Below are 19,295 nucleotides of genomic sequence, written 5' to 3' on the forward strand. Positions count from 1 at the left end.
TTCCTAAAAAAAAAGGTATTTTGTAGTTCAAGTGTCTCTTCTCAGGGATATCATTTATTAGAAGTATTTTTGTGGCTGTCATTGGCTTCACACCCGAACTCCTCAAAATCTTATGTGGGCTTTGACATCCTGTCCTGTAAGGGCATTTATCACTACATTATTAAGCAGCTGGCCTGAGAGCACTCAGGAAATCCAGACCCAGTGTGGGATCTCAGCTGAGGTGCTGAAGTGTGAGGCCAATAGCCCAGCTTTACCAGCCTGACATTGTCCCTGCAGCAGGAATGAAAAGGTTCAGTGATCCTTGCTGTGTGCATTGGGACCCAACCCAATCAGCACAGTAATTTCTTCCAGCTTTAGAACAGCTTAACTTGTACACAGCAGCTGAAAATAAACCCTTGAATGTGAACAGACCTAGAAGAAGAGAAGTTTTAGTGATGGAGACAAATCAAACCCCAGCCTTTCCCATTTCCTCTTGTCATTGCACACTGGAACCTTAGGCCCTTTCTGTGAAATCTCTCTAAGGTAGAACATACACCTACAAAATGTCAGTTGTTTGCTTTCCTTCCTCCTAAAGGGTGTTACATTAACATATGGCAATGGAAACAATCTAAAACAGGTACACGTGTACTAGCTTGTGTGCCAGCAGACACCAGACAATCACAAGCCCTCTGGCCTTCAGCCTATCTATGACTCTTCCCTTTTGTTCAAGCTGATTATCGATATAAGAGAGAGTTACATATCAATAACTACCCAGAATGAGCAAGTAAACAGTAAGAAGACAAAGATATTATAAACATCAACAAAGTCACAGAAAGGTGAAGAGAGAGATTCTCACCGAGTCCAGGCTGCCACGGTTGGAGTCCAGGCTGGTACCATGGGAGTGTCTCAGACCCTCCTCATCATTCAGAGGCTCAGCTGATGCGTTACCTGCATCTCCACAGCCATCAAACTCCTCATGGTCGTAGTCAGACTCCACATCAGGGGGGGAGGTGTAAATGGGCTCTCCTGCCTCTCCGCTGTTACTCCTCTGTGTATCAGAGACAGTGCTGTAAACACTTTCTGCTGGGTCAGACAGGGTTCTCTGCTCCTTTGGGCTAATGGTTCTTTCCACAGGTAGTCCTGGAGCAGGGGTAACCTCTCCCACTTCCCTTTGGAGAAGCAAAAGGCTTGTGTTTGCAACTTCCTTTGAGTAGTTACCACTGGTTTTTGTGCCATGCTGATTTGAGACCATGAAACTGGAAGTTGGGCGTCCTTCATCATCAGCATGAAAACCCTCATCCACTTCTTCTTCAGCCAGTGGTGCCACCAAGCTGCAGTCAATGTTGAGTGTCCCCTCACTAGAAAGTGAGTGCTCTAAGTTCTGCACACTTTCATCCAGATTGCCAAAATCCAGCAGCTCCAAGAATTCCTGGGCAACCCTTGATGCCTCTTTTTCCAACCTCTGTATCTCTTCTTCTCGCTGCCGACAGATTTCATTCCTGGTGTCTTCAGAGATGAGAGACATGTGATCCTCTTTCTGTTGCTGCAATTTTTCAATCTCCTTCTCCAGTCTTAAGATCTCCTCCATCTGACGTCTCTCTTCTTCTTGCAGGGGAATATCCACCTCCTCAGTGTTTACAGTTTCCACCTTAAAGAATTTAGAACAGTGTTAAAGCACTTTCTTTAACCTGTCTGTGTTCCTTGACTGGACTTTCATTCATCCTGTCTCCTGTGCTTGCCTTATACTTAACCATCTGCAGAAAGATGACTCCAAGCATCCTGCAATCATTCATGGTGTAAAAGCTAAAGGTAGAACTACTGGATCTTCAGGTAACTCCTTTTCCCCAGCAATCTACCTCCATTATGAATCATACAAAGGAGCTCACTGGGTTCAGTGAATTTTTAGAAAAGACTCTCTATCTATTGGTCACTGTACATTGCAATTTGAATAAAAGCAGACTGAAAGTCCATTCTCCCTTTTTGAACTCACACGCATATAGGAGAAAGCAACTATATATGAATACATATATACATAGACTACTTGAGAGCTGAAGATTTCCCAGAATTTCATTAAAATGTCTGGGAATTTCATTGTTTCCTGAAATGAGGATCTGACCATCAGAATCTGGGGCTGGAAAGGATATTTGCATGAAGCAGGACTGTATCCACTCCAACCACAGCCCAGCAAAACTCCACCCAGAATTTCTCTGCATTCTTTAGCATCACTAGATGGCTGATGGCTGACTGCTGAAGACTCTGTCTTACTGTATTTTTCACACTGAAGTAAAAGGAAATTTCCAGCAGATACGTGATAATTGGAAGATACTGGTAACTTTCATTGGTGTTTAGGATAAAGCCACCCTCCCCTCTACAGAGGATGTTGAAACATACACATGAGAGAACAGATACATACATGAGAAAAAGTAAAAATAAATTCCAATAGGATTTCTTGTACTTCCTGATAGGACTTAAGACAATGCAGTCAATATATTGGCTCATTTAAGCCTTAATCCTTGTTTCCTTTATTTACCTAGTTGCTGGTAAACTCTTACTTGTGGATGAATGCATTTCTAAGCTTCTAATCTCTCCTGAACAAAGATGGTCTGAAACTGGGGAACAAGTGGTATGGAAAAAAAAAAAACAATGAGATACAAAGCCATTTTCACACACCTCAGGGTAGGTGGTCTGCTCTTTGGTATGTCAAGTACCAACAATTAGATTGGTTACACGGGGTTTATTTTAGCCATGGCAGCAGTTGGCTGCACTCTTATTTTGGCTGTTACAGGCAACAATCCAGAAAAACACACTGTGTCACAGTGTAGCACATCACAAGGTTATCTAACAAGCTCAAGCAGCAGAGATAAAAATAGGATGCTGCATGTTCAATATGGAAATTTTCAAACAGAACCAATGCAAGCTCATACAAGAGCCTTGAAAAAAGCCCTACCTTGTTAACTCTACGCACCTCTCCCAAAGCCAAACACCTGCAGGTTTTGAGTGTACAAAGACCATTTTTTAAATGGTCTTGTCACAATAACAGTATCAGTATCCAGGAAAAGTGGAGGCAATGAAGGTCTCTTAACAGATATTCACAAGAAAACATGTGCAAAGAACAACTTTTAAACTTACCTGGGCCACCTGCAGTAGTGCATTCAGTTGCTCCTTTTCTCTGTCAAAAAACAAGACGTAACAGTCAGAGACCTAGTTCTCCTATGTGCGGTTTTCAGAATTACATGGACACATCATCCCTCCATGGATAAGGTTAGAATGAGGTACTTGTTGTAAGACTGATTTAAAAGCTTTTGCAATTTAGTAAAAATCCAATTCTCTGTGGTTGGCATGACCTTTGTGGATATAACAGATTTTCCCCATGCACTTAACTTTCAGATCAATTAGGAAATTGGATTAGTTGGAATACACCAGGAAGGACATTGGAAACAATGACAGAAAGACAAATCAGACTCATGATAAATGTAAACAGAATCTTCTGAAGTACAATAAATCTGTGAATATTGAGGTTGTATGTGTGTAATTGACAGATATCAGTAAACTGTTCATTTTTTAAAACCAGAGTTATTGCAATACCACCACTGAATTTGTGTTTTGTTTTGCTTTTACTGTATTAAAGCCCCAACTCATGTAACTTCTCAGTGGCATGCAAAATCCAGTTTATTAGTGAAGACTGTAAGAGTCAGAGTTTGTTAGTAAACACGAGCAGAGGAGAAAAACTGTCCCACGGTGTTGCAGCTCTACCCAGTTCAAAAAGGTTATACTCCAAAGCAAAGCTATCACTATGGCCAGTTTTTCCAGAACAAGTATGCTACAAGCAACTGAACCAGCAGACAGATAAATGCCAGGGTCATGCTTAGGGAGCAGGAATGGGATGCTGCTGGATGGAAGAAAGTTACCAGTGCCAGTAGTGACTTTCAAACCTATAATTCAACCCCAGGGAGAACAGGACGGCAATGATATTTTTTCCCAGGCCTTGCAGATTTTCCCAGCCAAATTCTAAGCTGCAGCTGCAAGTCACAAAGTCCTTAAAGCTCTCCTTCTTGTGCTCACACTCTCAAAAAAAAATTCAGGAAATATTTGTAAATGAAAGCTGACATAAGTGAGAACTGATGATTCCAAGTCTACTGAAAGATCCCTAACAGTCATCATGAGTAAAACTGCCTTAAATGATAAGAGAGCTCAAAAGCACAACTATTTTAAAATACATTAGGAGTACCACCTATAATCTACATACTAATTCCTGCAACTGTGGCTCACAGTTTTTAAACCTTTGGTATTTCTTCCTGCTTTCTAGTCATCATCAACTGATCTACACTCTTCCTAAAATGTGATACCCAAAACTAGGGACAGTACTCCAACTGAAGGGTACTGAAGCATCACCCTATCTTACAGAAACAATTCTGTTTATAGAGAGCATTTGCTTTCTCCTCTCACACAGCATGACACTGGTGACATACTCAACTTAGCCTCCAGACCTTCCTCCTGCTGTGGAAGTAAGCATTCCTCCTCCACTCCCTGTGCATTTGATTATTCCTGACTGTAAATCTGCATATGTCTGTACCAAAAGTCATCCTGCTTTTCAGATCCTTTAACTTGCCAAAATTATCTGAACTGTAGTCCTAGGCTATATGCCTACAGCCCCTCACCAGATGGTTTTATCTGCAAATTTAATAAGGATATTCATATTTCCTCATCCAAATTCTTCTGAAAACATTGCACAAGTACCACATCCAGCACAGATAACAGAAAAATCCCATTCAAGAGTTCTCTTTTATTTAACAAAAAGCTAATCTTGTTTATTAATTAAATGCAGTATAACCACAAATCCTAATCTTGCTTCACATACTTTTTCCTAAAGCAAATTTCTTCAAAGCATCTTAGAGTATTGTTATAACATATCAAAGCCCTTACCTAGGTTTTACCTACTCGAAGCCAAGTTACCTATCCTCCATGGCTTTTCCGTGTCCACAAGACATGCCATAAGACACCACAGAAGGAAACAGGTAATGCTAATGCTGTTTGTTTTTCAGAAATCCACATTGGCTTAATTCCTTTATCAAGCATTTACAACTGTTTGATCATTTGTTTCAGTATCTTCCTGAGGTCAGGCTGACTGGTCCACAATTCCCTTATTCTTCCTTTTCCCATTTTAAAAAGGAGTCATAATTGTTTAGTATTTTCCATTTTTATGGAAAAACTACTACCCACATTACTATCCACAAAGGAGAAGAAAGAATAGCTACTGTTCTAAACTGCTTTAGATAGTTCTTGAAGTATCCAAACATTACTTTCACCGAATCCCCATACCTTCTTTATAATTTGTGATTTGATTTATCTGAGCATTTTCCAACCTTTTACTTCCGTGGCATGTTCTGAATTCTTGTACATCCTTCCTAATCGTATTTAATATCCAACAGTTAAGCTTTTGGGGAAGATAAAAATAGCATCAAATACCTCATTTTTTCTCAACATTATTATTTTCTTCCTGTTGAATGTTAGACCAAATTGTTCCATGTCTCCCCTCTGCTAAAAGTGTATGTACAATAACTGCACGCCAACTTCTGGTTCACTACAGCTCAAATTGCACCTAGGTCCTTCTGACTTTGTCTCTATATTTGTGTTGGTTTTTGCTTGTTCTCAGTGGACTTCCACCTCATCTTTTAGGTCAAACAGATGTTCAGAAGTTAGCCAAGTTGGTCTGCTAGTACGGTCCTGGCTATTCACTCGGGTGCCATTTAACATTAATTAGAAAATGAAAATAAAATTAGTATGCCTGATTCCTAGAAACACTGACACTTCTTTGCCATGACGCTGGGTTGAACACATCTCTCATGGTCTGGGAACTAAAGGGCAAAAACACTCTATAGCAAATAAACTAGACAGGTCCTTCCTTTTATTATAGAATGAAACACTGAATTGGAAGGGAACCATCAGGATCAACAAGTCCAACTCCTGGTCCTGTGCAGGACACCCCAAGAGTCATACCATGTGCCCAAGAGCATTGTCCAACTGCTTCCTGAACTCTGTCAGGGTTCGTGCTGTGACCACTTCTTTGGGGAATCTGTTCCAGTGCTGACAACCCTCTGGGTGAAAAACCTTTTCCTGGTATTGAACCTAAATCTCCCCTAACTCAGCTTCCTGCCATTTCCTCGAGTTCTGTCACTGGGCACAAGAGACGAGATCAGAGCCTACTCCTCCTCTTCCCCTCGTGAGGATGTTGAAGACCACAATGAGGTCTTCCTAATCTCATCTTCTCCAGGCTGAACAAATCAAGTGACCTCAGCCACTCCTCATACAGCTTCCCCTCCAGACCTTCACCATCCTCGCTGCTCTGCTTTGGACACTCTCTAGTTTAATATCTTTTTTATATTCTGGTGCCCAAAACTGCACACAGGACTCAAGGTGAGTGCTTCTAACCTTAGGATTTCCTGATGTTTGCTACACGGTCTGATGAGATTCCCCCTTTGGGAAAGCACATAAGCCTAGAAGAACTACTTCTGAAAAGCAAACTATCACACAATTATAAGTTGAAATTTGTATAATAATAAACCCAGCGGAGTCCAGCAAGAGCAGCAAGCAGCAGAGCTGACCCCACACACAGCACTACTTCCATTTGCCACAAGAACTGCTGGGTAAGTTCCTTCATTCCCATGGGGGTTTCCTGCCATCCTTCCCCTTTGTCTCCCGACAGCGTAATCACCTGCAAAGGCCATCATCCTGAGGGGGAGGCTCTGATGCCATTTTCCCTTTGACTCCCTATGCACCATTGCCTGTGGCGGGTGCCATCTTGGAAAGGGGTATTTCCACCATTTTAGGTTTCAATTTGTTCTCAGGGAGTTTGTGAGATTTAGCAATTTTGTATATAGTGAATATTTACTGTTGTTTTTCGCCTGTTGCAGTTTCACTTGTTAGTAAACTTATTTTTTCACTTTTAGCTACTTGTGTTCGTTCCTTATTGGTGGTAAGTGACTAGTTAAAACAAAGGGGCAGAACTCATTCTATAATGTTCCCTTTTAAATTGTCTAAACCCAACACAGAATGCAAGATACCATCTTGTACCTTTCCTTCACCTCTTCCTCTTCCTGTTTCCTCCTACGCTCCTCCTCTTCTTGCCATTGTCTTTCCTCTTCCTCTCTTCTGATCTGCTCTTCCTCCTCTTGCCTCCTTCTCTCCTCCGCTTCCTGCTTCCGCCGGAGTTCCTGCTGCAGCAGGTGCTGGTAGAGGCTGCGAGCCAGGCGGCCACGCCAGTGCTTCTGCAGGGTCACCGCAGAGGCCTTCAGGCGCAGCAGGCTCTTCTTCCAGAAGTATGCTCGGTAGTTCTTTTGGATTATAACAACACTGGATAGCACCTTCTGATACTTCTTCCTAAAAACAGAACCACACACTTAATGCATCACTAAGTCATACATGCTCTGCATTTCCCTTGCATACTGACCACATCCACAGAAAAGTCCTTTTCGAAAAACACAGGTCAGAAGTGACATGATTCCTGTTCCTCTCCTGCCACTTACTACCTGTAAATCATATTCACCTCACTGTTCTCCCTCCTAATCTACCAACAGTTTGTTTCAATGGGCACCTACTTTTGTGAAGACTCTCTGATGATGAGGGAGAGATATTTGGCCATGGAAAGGGAAGGTCCTCTGGCCTAAAGTCTCCTTGCATTGCACATAAACACATTCACTGTGCAGTGAGCATAATCATTTAGTATAGATTTATTAGAACAGAAGCATACAAATGCCCTTACTATATGAGAACAAATATTGCTCCATCTCTTAAGTGGTCAAAAGCAAATTACTCCAGGAAAGGCAAAAACAGTGCAAAAATAGATTTGGTGACATTAATTTCACACTGTCTGGGAGAAAACACACTGATACTACAATATTGATGGCTGAATCAAACATTGTAACAACTTCACATAAACAAATACTTCTATTGCACAACGTTTTGCCTAAACAAGAATCACAGAATATCTGGAGTTGCCAGGGACCAAGTAGGATCATCAATGATATCAAAATCAGCACTTTACAGCACTTTAAGAACATGATTGGGCCCCAAAACACAACCATCACGATTCAGTATTTCTATAGTCTAGTAATGTTGTAGAAAAGTCAGGTTTTGCCTCTGCATTAAAGACTATCTTTATCAAGGACATGAAAAAAGTTCCTGGTAGAAGTTTGTACATGATACATAAATTGGGCAAATAACAAGAGTTACCATTACACAGTAATCTGGATCAATTTGTAAACTAGATTCACACAAACATTAAACAATCCAAAAGAGCCAATCATAAGGTTTTGTATTGAAGAATCAAAGATCAAACATAACTGATGTGGGACTATGTTGGGAAGCAGCAAGTCAAAACTGGATTTTTGTGTCCCAGATCATCACGCAAAGGCAAACTTCCATCACAATGCAATAGAAAAAATACTACTGGGATTCTTAGTCTTGTAAGCAGAAATACTGTTGTACAGAATATTGCTTTTATCCTGTGTTCTGTGCTGGCACCCCCATTTCAAGAACAATGTTAGACCCTCAAGTGATTTCTGAGGAAGCAGGATTGGAATCAGAAATTCAGGCTTACAGAATGAGAGCAATTGCTCCATGCAGGACCTTAAGAAACAGAAAAGCCTAAGGAAAGGCTTCACCCCAGTGAAAGTATCCACATTTCTTTTTTTGCAACAGGGGCTATAAGACTGAACCAATCTGAAGCTGACATCTATTAAGGCTGAAAATAAGCAGACATTTTCAAAAGTAATTTAATATATTTAGATGCCTTAGTATCTTGCACTGAGGAAACAACCACTGGTACTAGTCAAATAAAAAACTTCTTTAATCCAAACCAGAATGTGCAGAATGTTACACAGGATCTTGGGCCAGCAGGCTACAGTAATCCTTGAGGTCTTACAGTCCTAGAAAGCACACTGGAAATATCATGGTATTCTCACATAAACTTCCCACACACCTTCTGCAACACCCTGAGGAAAAGACACACCTTAAAATCCCTGTCCTGGCAAGGAAATTCCCTTCAAATGGCAACAGGGACCCATGCTGACAGCTTGCCACCTCCCTGCACATCAGATACATCAGCCCAGTCAAGAAAATCAGGAGAGGGATGCTAATAGCAGTAGTTTGCAGAGGTCGTCCTCTTTTCCATAAGTATTAAGTCAAAGGGAGGAATCACAGAGAAAAGAAAAGGAAAGGCAAGAGGTGATAAGAAGGAGGAGGTTTTAGGTTAATTATTCCTGGGCTGCAGTCCCCTCATCCCCACTCCTTCTGTCCACCCTGTGTCCTGCACATGGGGTGTGAACAGCTGCACATGCACTCTCTGCCAAGGCAGACTAAGTGCATCAAAAAGGGTACTCTGACTTTTACAAAATGCATCTGCCAGAAACTCTCTCAAGTGCAACATGTGCCAAGCCCTGCCCAGCTCCAGGCCAGCTCTGCCTGCTAATCTGCCAGGCTGAAGTGCCCCCTCATTCCTCATGACCACAGCCAAGCTTGCAGATGCCCTTCAGCTGGAATTGCTGCTCACAGGCTGCGAATTTCACTCCCCTTGTTCAAGCTTCCACTCACCCTTCTGCACTGGCCAATGAAGTTCAACCTGCAGACCAAGAGAAGGGGCTGGGAGACCTCCTGACCATGTATCACACCAGAGAAGGCAGGCTGGCTGCAAGGCTCCAATGCTGTATTTGAAATTTACTTAATTATTCTGTCAATGAGCTGTAGTTAGCAGTTATGCCTCTAAGAACTAGAGATCACAGGGTTATGGAACAATTTGCTACTGTCTTCTTCCCATGAAGAACCGTTCTGAAGAAACCAGGGGCACAGCTAAATTCATGCATGTATCCAGCACTATGTGGTTTTTAGCTGGCGAAGCTGTTACCTGCATCTCAGAGCTTCACAGATTAGCTACATAAGAATGTGGTCATTTCAATGGGCTTGATTTTCTTGTCTCGCATTTTAGTGATCAGAGATACTAGGCTGCATAGGCTGCAGGGAATGAGAGCAAAGAAAATCTGGTTCTCCAGGCTCACAGAACAAGTTCACAAAGGGGGAGAAACCAGTAAAATCCTTCCTTTGCCAGTCTACTTTGCATGAGACCAAATTAATTTAAATACACTTATACTTGCAAAACTAACAGAAATGGTATCAAGCTTAAGGCAGCACATACTGGTATTCCTGCCCAACTCTGCACAGACCATTCAGCACTTGCCCAGATGAACTCCTGCCTGCTGGACTTTTTTCAATACAGGTGCAGTGCAACTGGAAACTCTCTTCACAGGAAGTTTTACAGACCCCCCTTCCAGCTCTTCTTTACTGCCCGCTCTCCTCCCTGTGAAATCCAGTTACCTCCAGCTGCTTGTGAAGATTTACACTCTGGCTGCAGAAGCACAGCTTGTCCTTAAGGATGAGATTCATAACAGCAATGTGTGGGATGAGGAATCCAGAAGTATGGAGGCTGAAGGACCACAAGATTTCTAACCAAGAGGAGCAGTGCTGCCACACAGTCTCCATCACAGCCCTGAAGGACAGCGGCTTCCTTCCCAGGAACTCAGAAAAGCAATAATCCAGTATGCCTGCAGTGATGTTTCCCAGCAAATCAATTTTCCTGTGCTAATCCCTACCCCTCTCTCCAAATGCTAGACCCAAAGTAAAAGAGAGAAGAGGCCCTGACACAAAGAACTTGCAATCTCATGTACAAACAATAGAGTGAGCTCATTTGTCTTCCTAGAGGGAAATAAATAAATTAACTAAAAGCCCCAGAGACCAAATGTGTATTTTGCTGATATTCCACATTGGCAAGGCAGGGTACAACCCTTGCACACATTTCCCAATGAAAAATGAGCTACCTGGTGTAACTGGAGCTCCAAGAAGAGTGCCTGCTGAAACAGCTCTACTGGCCAGGGATTTCACCTCCTCACAACCCTGACTGACAGGTGTCTGAAGCAAAGACCAGCCAGGAAAGAGCATCTTACTGGGATTAAGTGCGCATACCACAGCCATTAAGGAGTCAGCTGTTGCACTGACTTCGAGGGGCAGAGGAGGGGCCGTTTGTCTGCAGTTGGTTCTCCCAAACCTTCTCTGGTCAGGTGCAAAAGGGAGAGGCAAGAGGAGATTACTGTTGCAGAGCTGGCCAAAAACCAATTCTGAACAGTTAATTAAAAGGAGAGGGAGATCACAAGGCAAACAGGCAGGGCGAGGAAAGAGGGTGAGCAAAGGCAGAACGGCAAGTGAGGAAGAAGCAATTGGCAGGGGGAGCAGAAAACAGAGTTGACAGGCACGAGGGAAAGGAGGGGACCCAAAGCGTATGTGGGGCCCAGCTACGAGAGCCCTGAAGGCAAGGAAAAGGTGTCATCACAGGCAAGCAATGGGTACTAAGTCCGCGGGAAGCCTGCTGAGCAGCGTTGAGGGAAGGTGCAAACGTGCACATAACTGAAAAAGAGGTGCCAAAGGTGCAGGAAGGTTTCGGCAGAGCTGATGCTGGCAGGGAGGGCAGATTCTGCAACTCTCCCTTAGAATACAGGAGGGGAAGACGGGACGGATGCTAGGGGACTAAAGAGCAAAGCAGGGTGTCGGGGCAACCCAGGCACGCAAGCACAGGGATGGTGGGGCAGCCCCCAGCACTGACCTTGCCATGTAGCCCAAGACGTGGGCCCGGATGACTATAGCTGCTTTCCTCAACTCCTCTTCCCGATCCTTCTCCAGCTTCTGCTCAAGAGCTTCCTTCAGGAAAACCTGACGCCACGGGGAGGAGTTTCAGTAAACACAAAGAGAGGAAAGAAGTCAGTCCCCGGGAGAGCCGGGCGGTTTCATCCCCGGGTGAGCGGCGCGGAGAGCGCTCCGTGCCCGGGCGGCCGCGCTGCCGCCGCCCCCGCGCCTGCCCCGGCGCTGCCCCGCGGCGCCCGCACTCCGAGCGCCGGGAAAAGTTTTACAGCGGCGTGAGCCAAACTCCGTGCCCAACCCCCGCCGCCCTCACTCTGTGGTCAAGACTTAAAAGAGAGAGGGAGGGAGCAGAGGAAGGAGGGAAAGAGGAGGGAGGAGGAGAGCCCAAGTTTGCGCCGGCGATTAACTCTTTCCCAGCTGACAGCTTTCCTGGCACAATCCGGTACCTCCCTACAGCAGGCACTGGGACCTACTTGGGTGATTAAATATTTTGCAAAGAAACTCCTCCGCGTTTCAAGGAAAGGGAGGAACTTTTCGATTTCTAGACTCCAGGAAGTAACCTTAACAGCAGTCTTAATGGAAGGGAGGCAGAAAGCCAAAAGCCCAGTCGGGGCACAAAGCTGCACTACTCTCAGCCCACCAGTGCTGAAGCCCTCCACCGACCTCCAGAAACTCTGGGGTGAGATGGTTGCATGCTGAAGAGGTTCGACAGTGGAGCATGCACTAGGGGCAAATGAGCTCTGACCATAGAACTCTCCGAGTATTACTGGTTGCACATCAGTGTCCAGTATTTTAATTCTCAAGCATCTTTCACCGCCTGTATTTACAACTTCTGCTCGGTGCTAAATGCTTGTGAAGAATGCAGGTGCTACGTTAAAGACAAAAGAACTGAGATACAAGCAAGATAAGGTCATGTTTAAGGACATGTCAGGAATTATGCTGACATGTCTAAGCAATGTTAAATCAGTTGGCTTGCATTAGGTTAGCACAGGATTCAGCACAAATTCCTGAAATAAATGCGCTGCTTTTTGAGATGGATTGCAGCCTGCATGGAGCTCCACGGCGCTGTGGGTACACCGCTAGCAGTAGCCAGACTAGAATAAGCTGGTAAGACATGTCCATACAAGCTGCAGTCACAGCAGCAAGTGCCATATGGCCATGCTCGTGTGACCTGCTGCCTGGCATTGGATAAATCCCTGCCAAGGCCAGCAGCAGAACAGGCTACACTAGGGAAGTGCAGCCCCACTTGTTAAAGCACCGTCATGTACACAGGATGTGAGCTGATATTCATCAATCTGCAGAACTCAGAACCACATTAATCAGTAGAAGCTCCTTACAAATGTACTGGATCCATGCGGTTGTGCTGAGAGGCCAGAGATTTGAACAGTCATTTGTGCCCTGCACAAATCCCCCTCTTTCCCACTTTTCTCTCCTATATGTCTCTCTATGCCTTCCTCTCCTCACTGCTTTCAGCCTCATCCCTTAAGGCTCTTCCTTCACCCTGCAATTACCATTGTGTACTGACACCTCTCCCGGAGTTAGTACCCATAGCCAGTGGCTTTCCTGGACTTGAATTTCTCCTGGGGAGCAGCTTCCATTAAGAAATGAGCGGTTTTGTAATGACTAAGTAACCATGGGTAGCCTGAAAAGAAGCTTCATTATCAAGGTACTGCCAACCATGAAGCTGGCATCCTTCCCTGCAAGTTGTACATCCACTCCCTCTGTCAACTCAACAATCTTTTAAAGATTTCTTTGAGGCAGGGATTGCTCTTTCCATTACATTCCAGAACCAAGCAGCAGTCACCCATTTCAAGAATGCAACCAGAAAAACACTGTCTCAGTCCATTATCTTCATCAAATTGCAAAAATACTCAGGCCATCAATATTTCCCTAGCAAGCAGAGTCTTTGCTAAGCCAGGCCAGTTTCGGGGTGGAGGAAGAGGAACTTCAGGGCATGAAGAGATCCAAGAGACCCAACCCTAATCCTACAGGATTATAGGATCTATATATGCTGGAGTGAGGGGTTAATCTCAAAAAACAGCAATATCTAGTTATAAACTTTTGGCATTTTGAAGGTTTGGAGGTTTTTTAGACTCCACTAAATGACAAGGAAAAATAATATGCATTTCAAGTCCAGAAGTATTTTTGATGCTTTGTGGAAATAAACTGGAAAGTGGCTGTTTCTTTGTCATTATTCATGGTCATTTTCTGAAAACATGAGATTGTTTTCATCTGAGAAAAGAATGATTGAACAAAATATACAAGGTTACATCTATCATATTCTGCTCATAGTAGATACTGGCCAGGTTTTAAAACACAGTGCATCAACACAGTGTTCCTCACATAACCTCAAAGCCCTCATGCACCATCAGTGGGATAGTGAAGGGATAGTGAACATATTAAGGTGTCACAGAGATCAGCAGACACAAATGTAACTGCTTGGGCACCCATGGGTACATAAGTGGGATCATACAATTCTTGGGGACAGCACCGGGAAAGCAGGAAGTGGGTCACTGTGACCTGGATGCCAAACAGTGTACAGCAACCTCCTCCTTCAAATGGGCCCTGCAAACCATCAAGTTGAAATGTGGAAATTAATGCCTTCAAACAGCAAAGGTTACTGTGTTAAACCACTGTAGGAAATCTGTATTGTGGGTATGGGCAAGTATGGCAGAAGGCCCAGGTGCACTGAAGAAAGGGTCACATGGAAGCTGCTGCCCCATCCCAGCACATCCCAGTGAAGGCAAAGGCACCTTAGGACAATCTCTTTCATCATCACACTGTTTGTTTGCATCCAACTCTGCCATACCACCAGATAAAAGCTGCATTGCATACATTAATACCTCTTATAAACATCAATTTGGTAATTGACAGCCCAGCAGCTGCTCTGTTCTTAATGAAAAACACAAAGATCATCCTGCCCTTCCTCCTCCATTTCCTTTCCCAAGCTTCACAATCCCCTGCACTAATTCACAGAGTCTTTTCCTTCCTCCTTCAAACAATTGCTAGGGATATAATTATCCTTCCATTCATTTTGCAGGAAGTATTCCCCCTTCTATAAGCCTTGCTCTTCACCTACTCATTATAATTCTTCCTAGGTTACATCCCCATGGGCTTGTCCACCTTTTTCAGCAGCTACTCCTGACTGAGCCAAGATTAGTTCTGGGAATACCAACCTGAGTACCCAGAGCTGCACCTGTAGCAGCAAAAGTGGCAGTAAGGCCATGCAGGGGACTTCCTTTTGAGGACCGTGGTCTATGCTCTGTTCCCCTTGGCCAGTAGTTTCACCTTTACCTGAAAGACTCTGGAAAAATTAAGGCTCTATTCTCCATCAACCCAAGTATTCCAGGCCTATGTTACCTAGCACCAGCTGAAACATGAATGCAGACAAAGCAGTCTGTAATCCAAGGCACAACAGCTGGATCCAGACAGCAGGGAAGGTACTACCAGGAAGCACCACTGCTCTGCAAGGCCTCACCTTGGCAGCTGCTTTCCTAGGGACAGGCTTTCTGGAGGCACTGTCACAAAGCTGAGTTGCAAAGTGGTTCTCCAAGGGATAAATGAAATGGCTTTGCATGGGAAAGAATGCCAAGCAACTCATCTGAAGAATGAAATGGCAGGGTAATACACCTTGGAATGACAGCACCTTAGAGCAGCTAGGGGCTGGCCAGCCATTCAGCATGGCAGCAAGTGTGGAACTTGCCAGGACAGCCTTGGAGTTATCCATTCTTTCAATAAATAGAACTGCTCCCCTCTATCAGGACACACATCTCTAATACAAACCATGCCCAGTAGAAAGTAACTTCTACAACCAAACAAGATGGCTCAACTGCTTCCCAGCTCCAGTGAATTTTGCTTCTCAGGCCTCAAGAATACAAAGATTGCCTCTCTTAATAATTTCTTTCTTTCCTTCCACAATATCCAGACTCACAGCAACCAGCGCCCAAGCAGAGAGATTGCAGTGTACCAACATGCCGCATAAGCTCTTCAGTCAAGTTTTAGTTTACAGGACACAGTCATTAAAAAATAAATATATTGGAGTATATCCAGAGTTTTGACAAAACACACAGCATTTTCTTTACCACAATTACCACCCATATTGTTTTTTTCCAAATAATTTGTGCAGGTCAAGGAGTGAGTGAGAACAGACAGATGGACTCAGTCCTTCATGATGCACAATGAGGACTGAAGAGAAAAGGGACCTATAGCTTCCAGGAGTTCAAAGCATGCTGGATTTTCTGCTTGTTGGTAGTCTACTGTAGGCTTTGGACTCCAGCTGTATAGCTTATAACCTTTTGTGCTTTAAAAGGTGAGTATGTGCATGTGAGATTGGTCCTCCATCCTGCTACCCTTACTGTAGCGCAGCAATCTTCCATCTCTTGTCATGCTAGGAAGAAAGTTCAAACTCTGTGTTTACCAGCTCTAACCACCATTTTCTAAGCTTTTCAGACAGCTCTGCAACCACACACACTCTCCACATAGGCTTTAATACTAAAATGCTGGGAGACTGGCAGTCACCCAAGCAATGTGGATTATCCAGGGACAGAAATGACCAAAATCGTTCCTGGCTTGCAGGCACCAGTGAAGAGACTCCTGATTCCAAAATCAAAGATGGGGAACATTTTAATCACAGACCAGAAATACAGCTAAGTGATAAAATCTTCTTTCTGGAACATCAGTGGAGGCATGGGGGAAAAAAAAAAACAAAACAACCAAATTAATACATGTCCTTCCCACAACAATGGCCAGTGGTTTCCTTGATTGCCACATAGAGCTCATAGTCCAGACTATTAACTGGACTACCACCAGTCCTCTAGGAAGAGGAGAGAGAGCTATTGCTCTAATAAATATAATAGTCTATCCACTTATTGAGAAATAATTGCTCAAAGCAACAAGTGTCATTATCTGATCTCCTGGACAAATAAAATGTGCATGTTCACTAGAATCACTTCTGGTTTCATTGTGGCACTGGAAATATTCTGAAGTACTTTTCTGAAGGCTTAAGGGCAAAAAAATTCAAGAAGTTGCTTTGATGTGCTACCATCTGCTCTAGATATGGACTGCATACCCACTATTGAGAAATGCTGTCTGCATTGGACAATTCATCTTGGAATATTCTTTGAAGAATTTACTGGAGTATGTGGAAAGTTGTGATAGAGACAGCTTCACACTCCCAGTTTTCTATAGCAATATACCTCAAAATGCTCATATCTATTTCTGCATGAAAATCCAGACTATTCCAGGCAAGAAAGAAGTGTTAAACATTCACCAAAACAGAAGCAAGATCTGAATTACACAAATGGACAGAAGCATTTGGATACCTCTTCATAGAATATGTATTCTAGCATCTGGGCTAGCTGCACAAGCATCATCTGAGCTTCCCCAACAGAAAGCTGTCATACATCTGGTAGCTATTCACAGCTTAGATATATATTAAAATTCAGCTCACTGCCTCGGGCAAGAGTTTCAGTTAGTCAAGCAGAGTGAAATCCCTGGCACAAGAGGCAAGAGTTAATGGCACACATCACAATTACATAAAATGAGAGCCATGCTTGTTCCCCTTGAATCTTTAAATTGGATCAGACACAACAAAATCAAGCTGGTTTGGTCAATTAGGAGTTTAGATAAAATCCAAAAAAACTGCTATGTCTCTAGGTAGATAATATGGGAAATATTTGAGATGCTGCAGGTCAGTGGCATAGGCCAGTGTATTGAAAGGATCATGACTGCACTGCCTTGCAATCTGACCAGATGCAATCACGTCCCCTTGCAGCTGGAATGAAGCCATACCCTTCCCCACACAAGTGAAGTACCTTGGTTTTACCCAACTGCCATTCTTTTTTGCTGCTGTCATAGGTCTGAAGAAAACCTGCACATACAGCTTTGCTGTTGTCTGAGAGGCTTGGCCCCTTCACAAGCATCTTGTACCTAAGAACAAAACAGAATCTCATCAGATTACAGATGACACTAACTGCCCCCTTCATCTCTCTTCCCAATCTTTTAACTCTAATTATCCTCCTCTCATAATCCTTTTTCCTCTGGGACCTTCCTTCTTCATGTTTGCCTTCCAATTCGGAAATTTCCATCCCCCAACCTTTATCTGTTCCTACCACACTGGCAATTATTGTTGCAATCCCAGTAAAAGAATACAAACTCAAGAGAATTTTTCAGTAAAGAACAACTGTCTTTTTGAAACATGTGCTTTCATCAGACACAAGTTATTTTGTTCACTGTAGGGGTGGCATTCAGTGCTCCAAGAGACAAAGGAAGCAATGTTCAGTGTCCCTTCTAGCCGTAAAGTTCAAAAAAATCCTTTTGATGTAGCTCATTAAAAGAAATAATCACTCCTTCCAATATTAATCATCAACTATACTGTCCATTAGAATTTTCTTCAGCTGCCTAAAGGTTTTAAGTATGGTATTTTCCTTTTACATATTATCACCAGCTGGGTTTCACAGCATCACATAAGCAAATCTGTGGCAAAGCTACCAAGAAAAAAAAAAAAAAAAAAGGACAAAGAAAAAAAGACCAAAGACCAGCTGGCTATTTTTCCATTCTGACTTTTAGCCTAAGGGCAAGTCTCCAAAAAACTTCCCAGATCAGTCTATGATATAAGCATCAAGGCCATGGTTAGAAAAACATCCCACAGATGATCCTTACCAGAAGAAGCAGTTAAAGAGGGAACAGTCATGTAGAATTCCATACTTTGGGGCTGTTTCAGCATACAATACAATGACAGCAATTACCTGCTGAGAAAGTCCTGGAAAAGGCGCCGTACAGGGAAACCTGCTCTTCGAACTTTCACTGTCTCCAGCATCCCTGAGTACCGGAGCTGATTTAGCACCACATCCGGATTAAAGAGGTTCGGCGCCTAAACAGCGATCCAGAATCAAAACCAAGTAAGCCAGGCAGTCACAGGCTGTGTATCTGTTTTGCTGTAGAAAGCCAACCCTGCATATTTGGGCATGCCAGGTAAAAAGGGGGAAGTTTGGGTCAAGGGGAAAGCAACCTCACAACACTGCATAGTGCAGAATAAGGGACAAAATGGAATTGGGCTGATTCTGGAAGAAGGAAAACAGTTTGCAGACTGCACTCACAGTCGGAGTGTGGTAGGAAAGCAAAGATACAATGTCTGAACACATACACAGTGCAGAACCCTGACTCAGTTCTCTTTGCAGTCTCTCTTTTCAGTTAAACTGGAGACAAACTACAGAATTCTTTTCTGGCATAAATCCCCTAAGCAGCCTCTACCATATCATTCATGGTTTCAAAACACGCAAAGAAAAGGATCAGTTCAGATCTAATTAGCAACGTGTCCTCCCGCCACAGCTCACAGTACAAGTGAGAGCCAGCTTGTCCTTAGCACTGTGACTTGCTCATGATGCGTCCACCTCCACTGCCTCAGAGCCAGGGATCTGCAGGAGACAGTGCCTACTGCACAAGCCCTTCATTCCAGAACAGATTTCTCTACAGGCACTATAAACAGGAGTGATTGCTTCTTCTACCACAGCTCTGAACTCTGCACAAGCCTGGTTAATCCTCCAGGCTTCATAAGCACTGAAAGAGGTGGGAATAGCTATATAATCTCATATTCAGCATGCAGTCTTTCCATCTAATTACCAGGACGAGGGTGTTTT

General features: G+C 43.5%; 1 protein-coding gene across 1 annotated transcript in view; it reads right to left on the bottom strand.

Moving 5' to 3' along the window:
• Window positions 1-19,295, bottom strand: part of LOC128810357 (unconventional myosin-X-like) — a gene marked incomplete at its 5' end in the record, with an annotated part of 73,774 nt that overhangs the window by 20,284 nt on the left and 34,195 nt on the right. The window contains 6 exons of the mRNA XM_053983156.1: window positions 836-1,627; window positions 3,109-3,148; window positions 7,051-7,356; window positions 11,624-11,730; window positions 17,472-17,586; window positions 18,405-18,529. Coding sequence (XP_053839131.1) covers window positions 836-1,627; window positions 3,109-3,148; window positions 7,051-7,356; window positions 11,624-11,730; window positions 17,472-17,586; window positions 18,405-18,529 — 1,485 coding nt within the window. The remainder of the gene's footprint in view (window positions 1-835; window positions 1,628-3,108; window positions 3,149-7,050; window positions 7,357-11,623; window positions 11,731-17,471; window positions 17,587-18,404; window positions 18,530-19,295) is intronic.

Source organism: Vidua macroura, chromosome 7 (genome assembly GCF_024509145.1).
Source record: "Vidua macroura isolate BioBank_ID:100142 chromosome 7, ASM2450914v1, whole genome shotgun sequence".
Taxonomy (NCBI): Eukaryota; Metazoa; Chordata; class Aves; order Passeriformes; family Viduidae; genus Vidua; species Vidua macroura.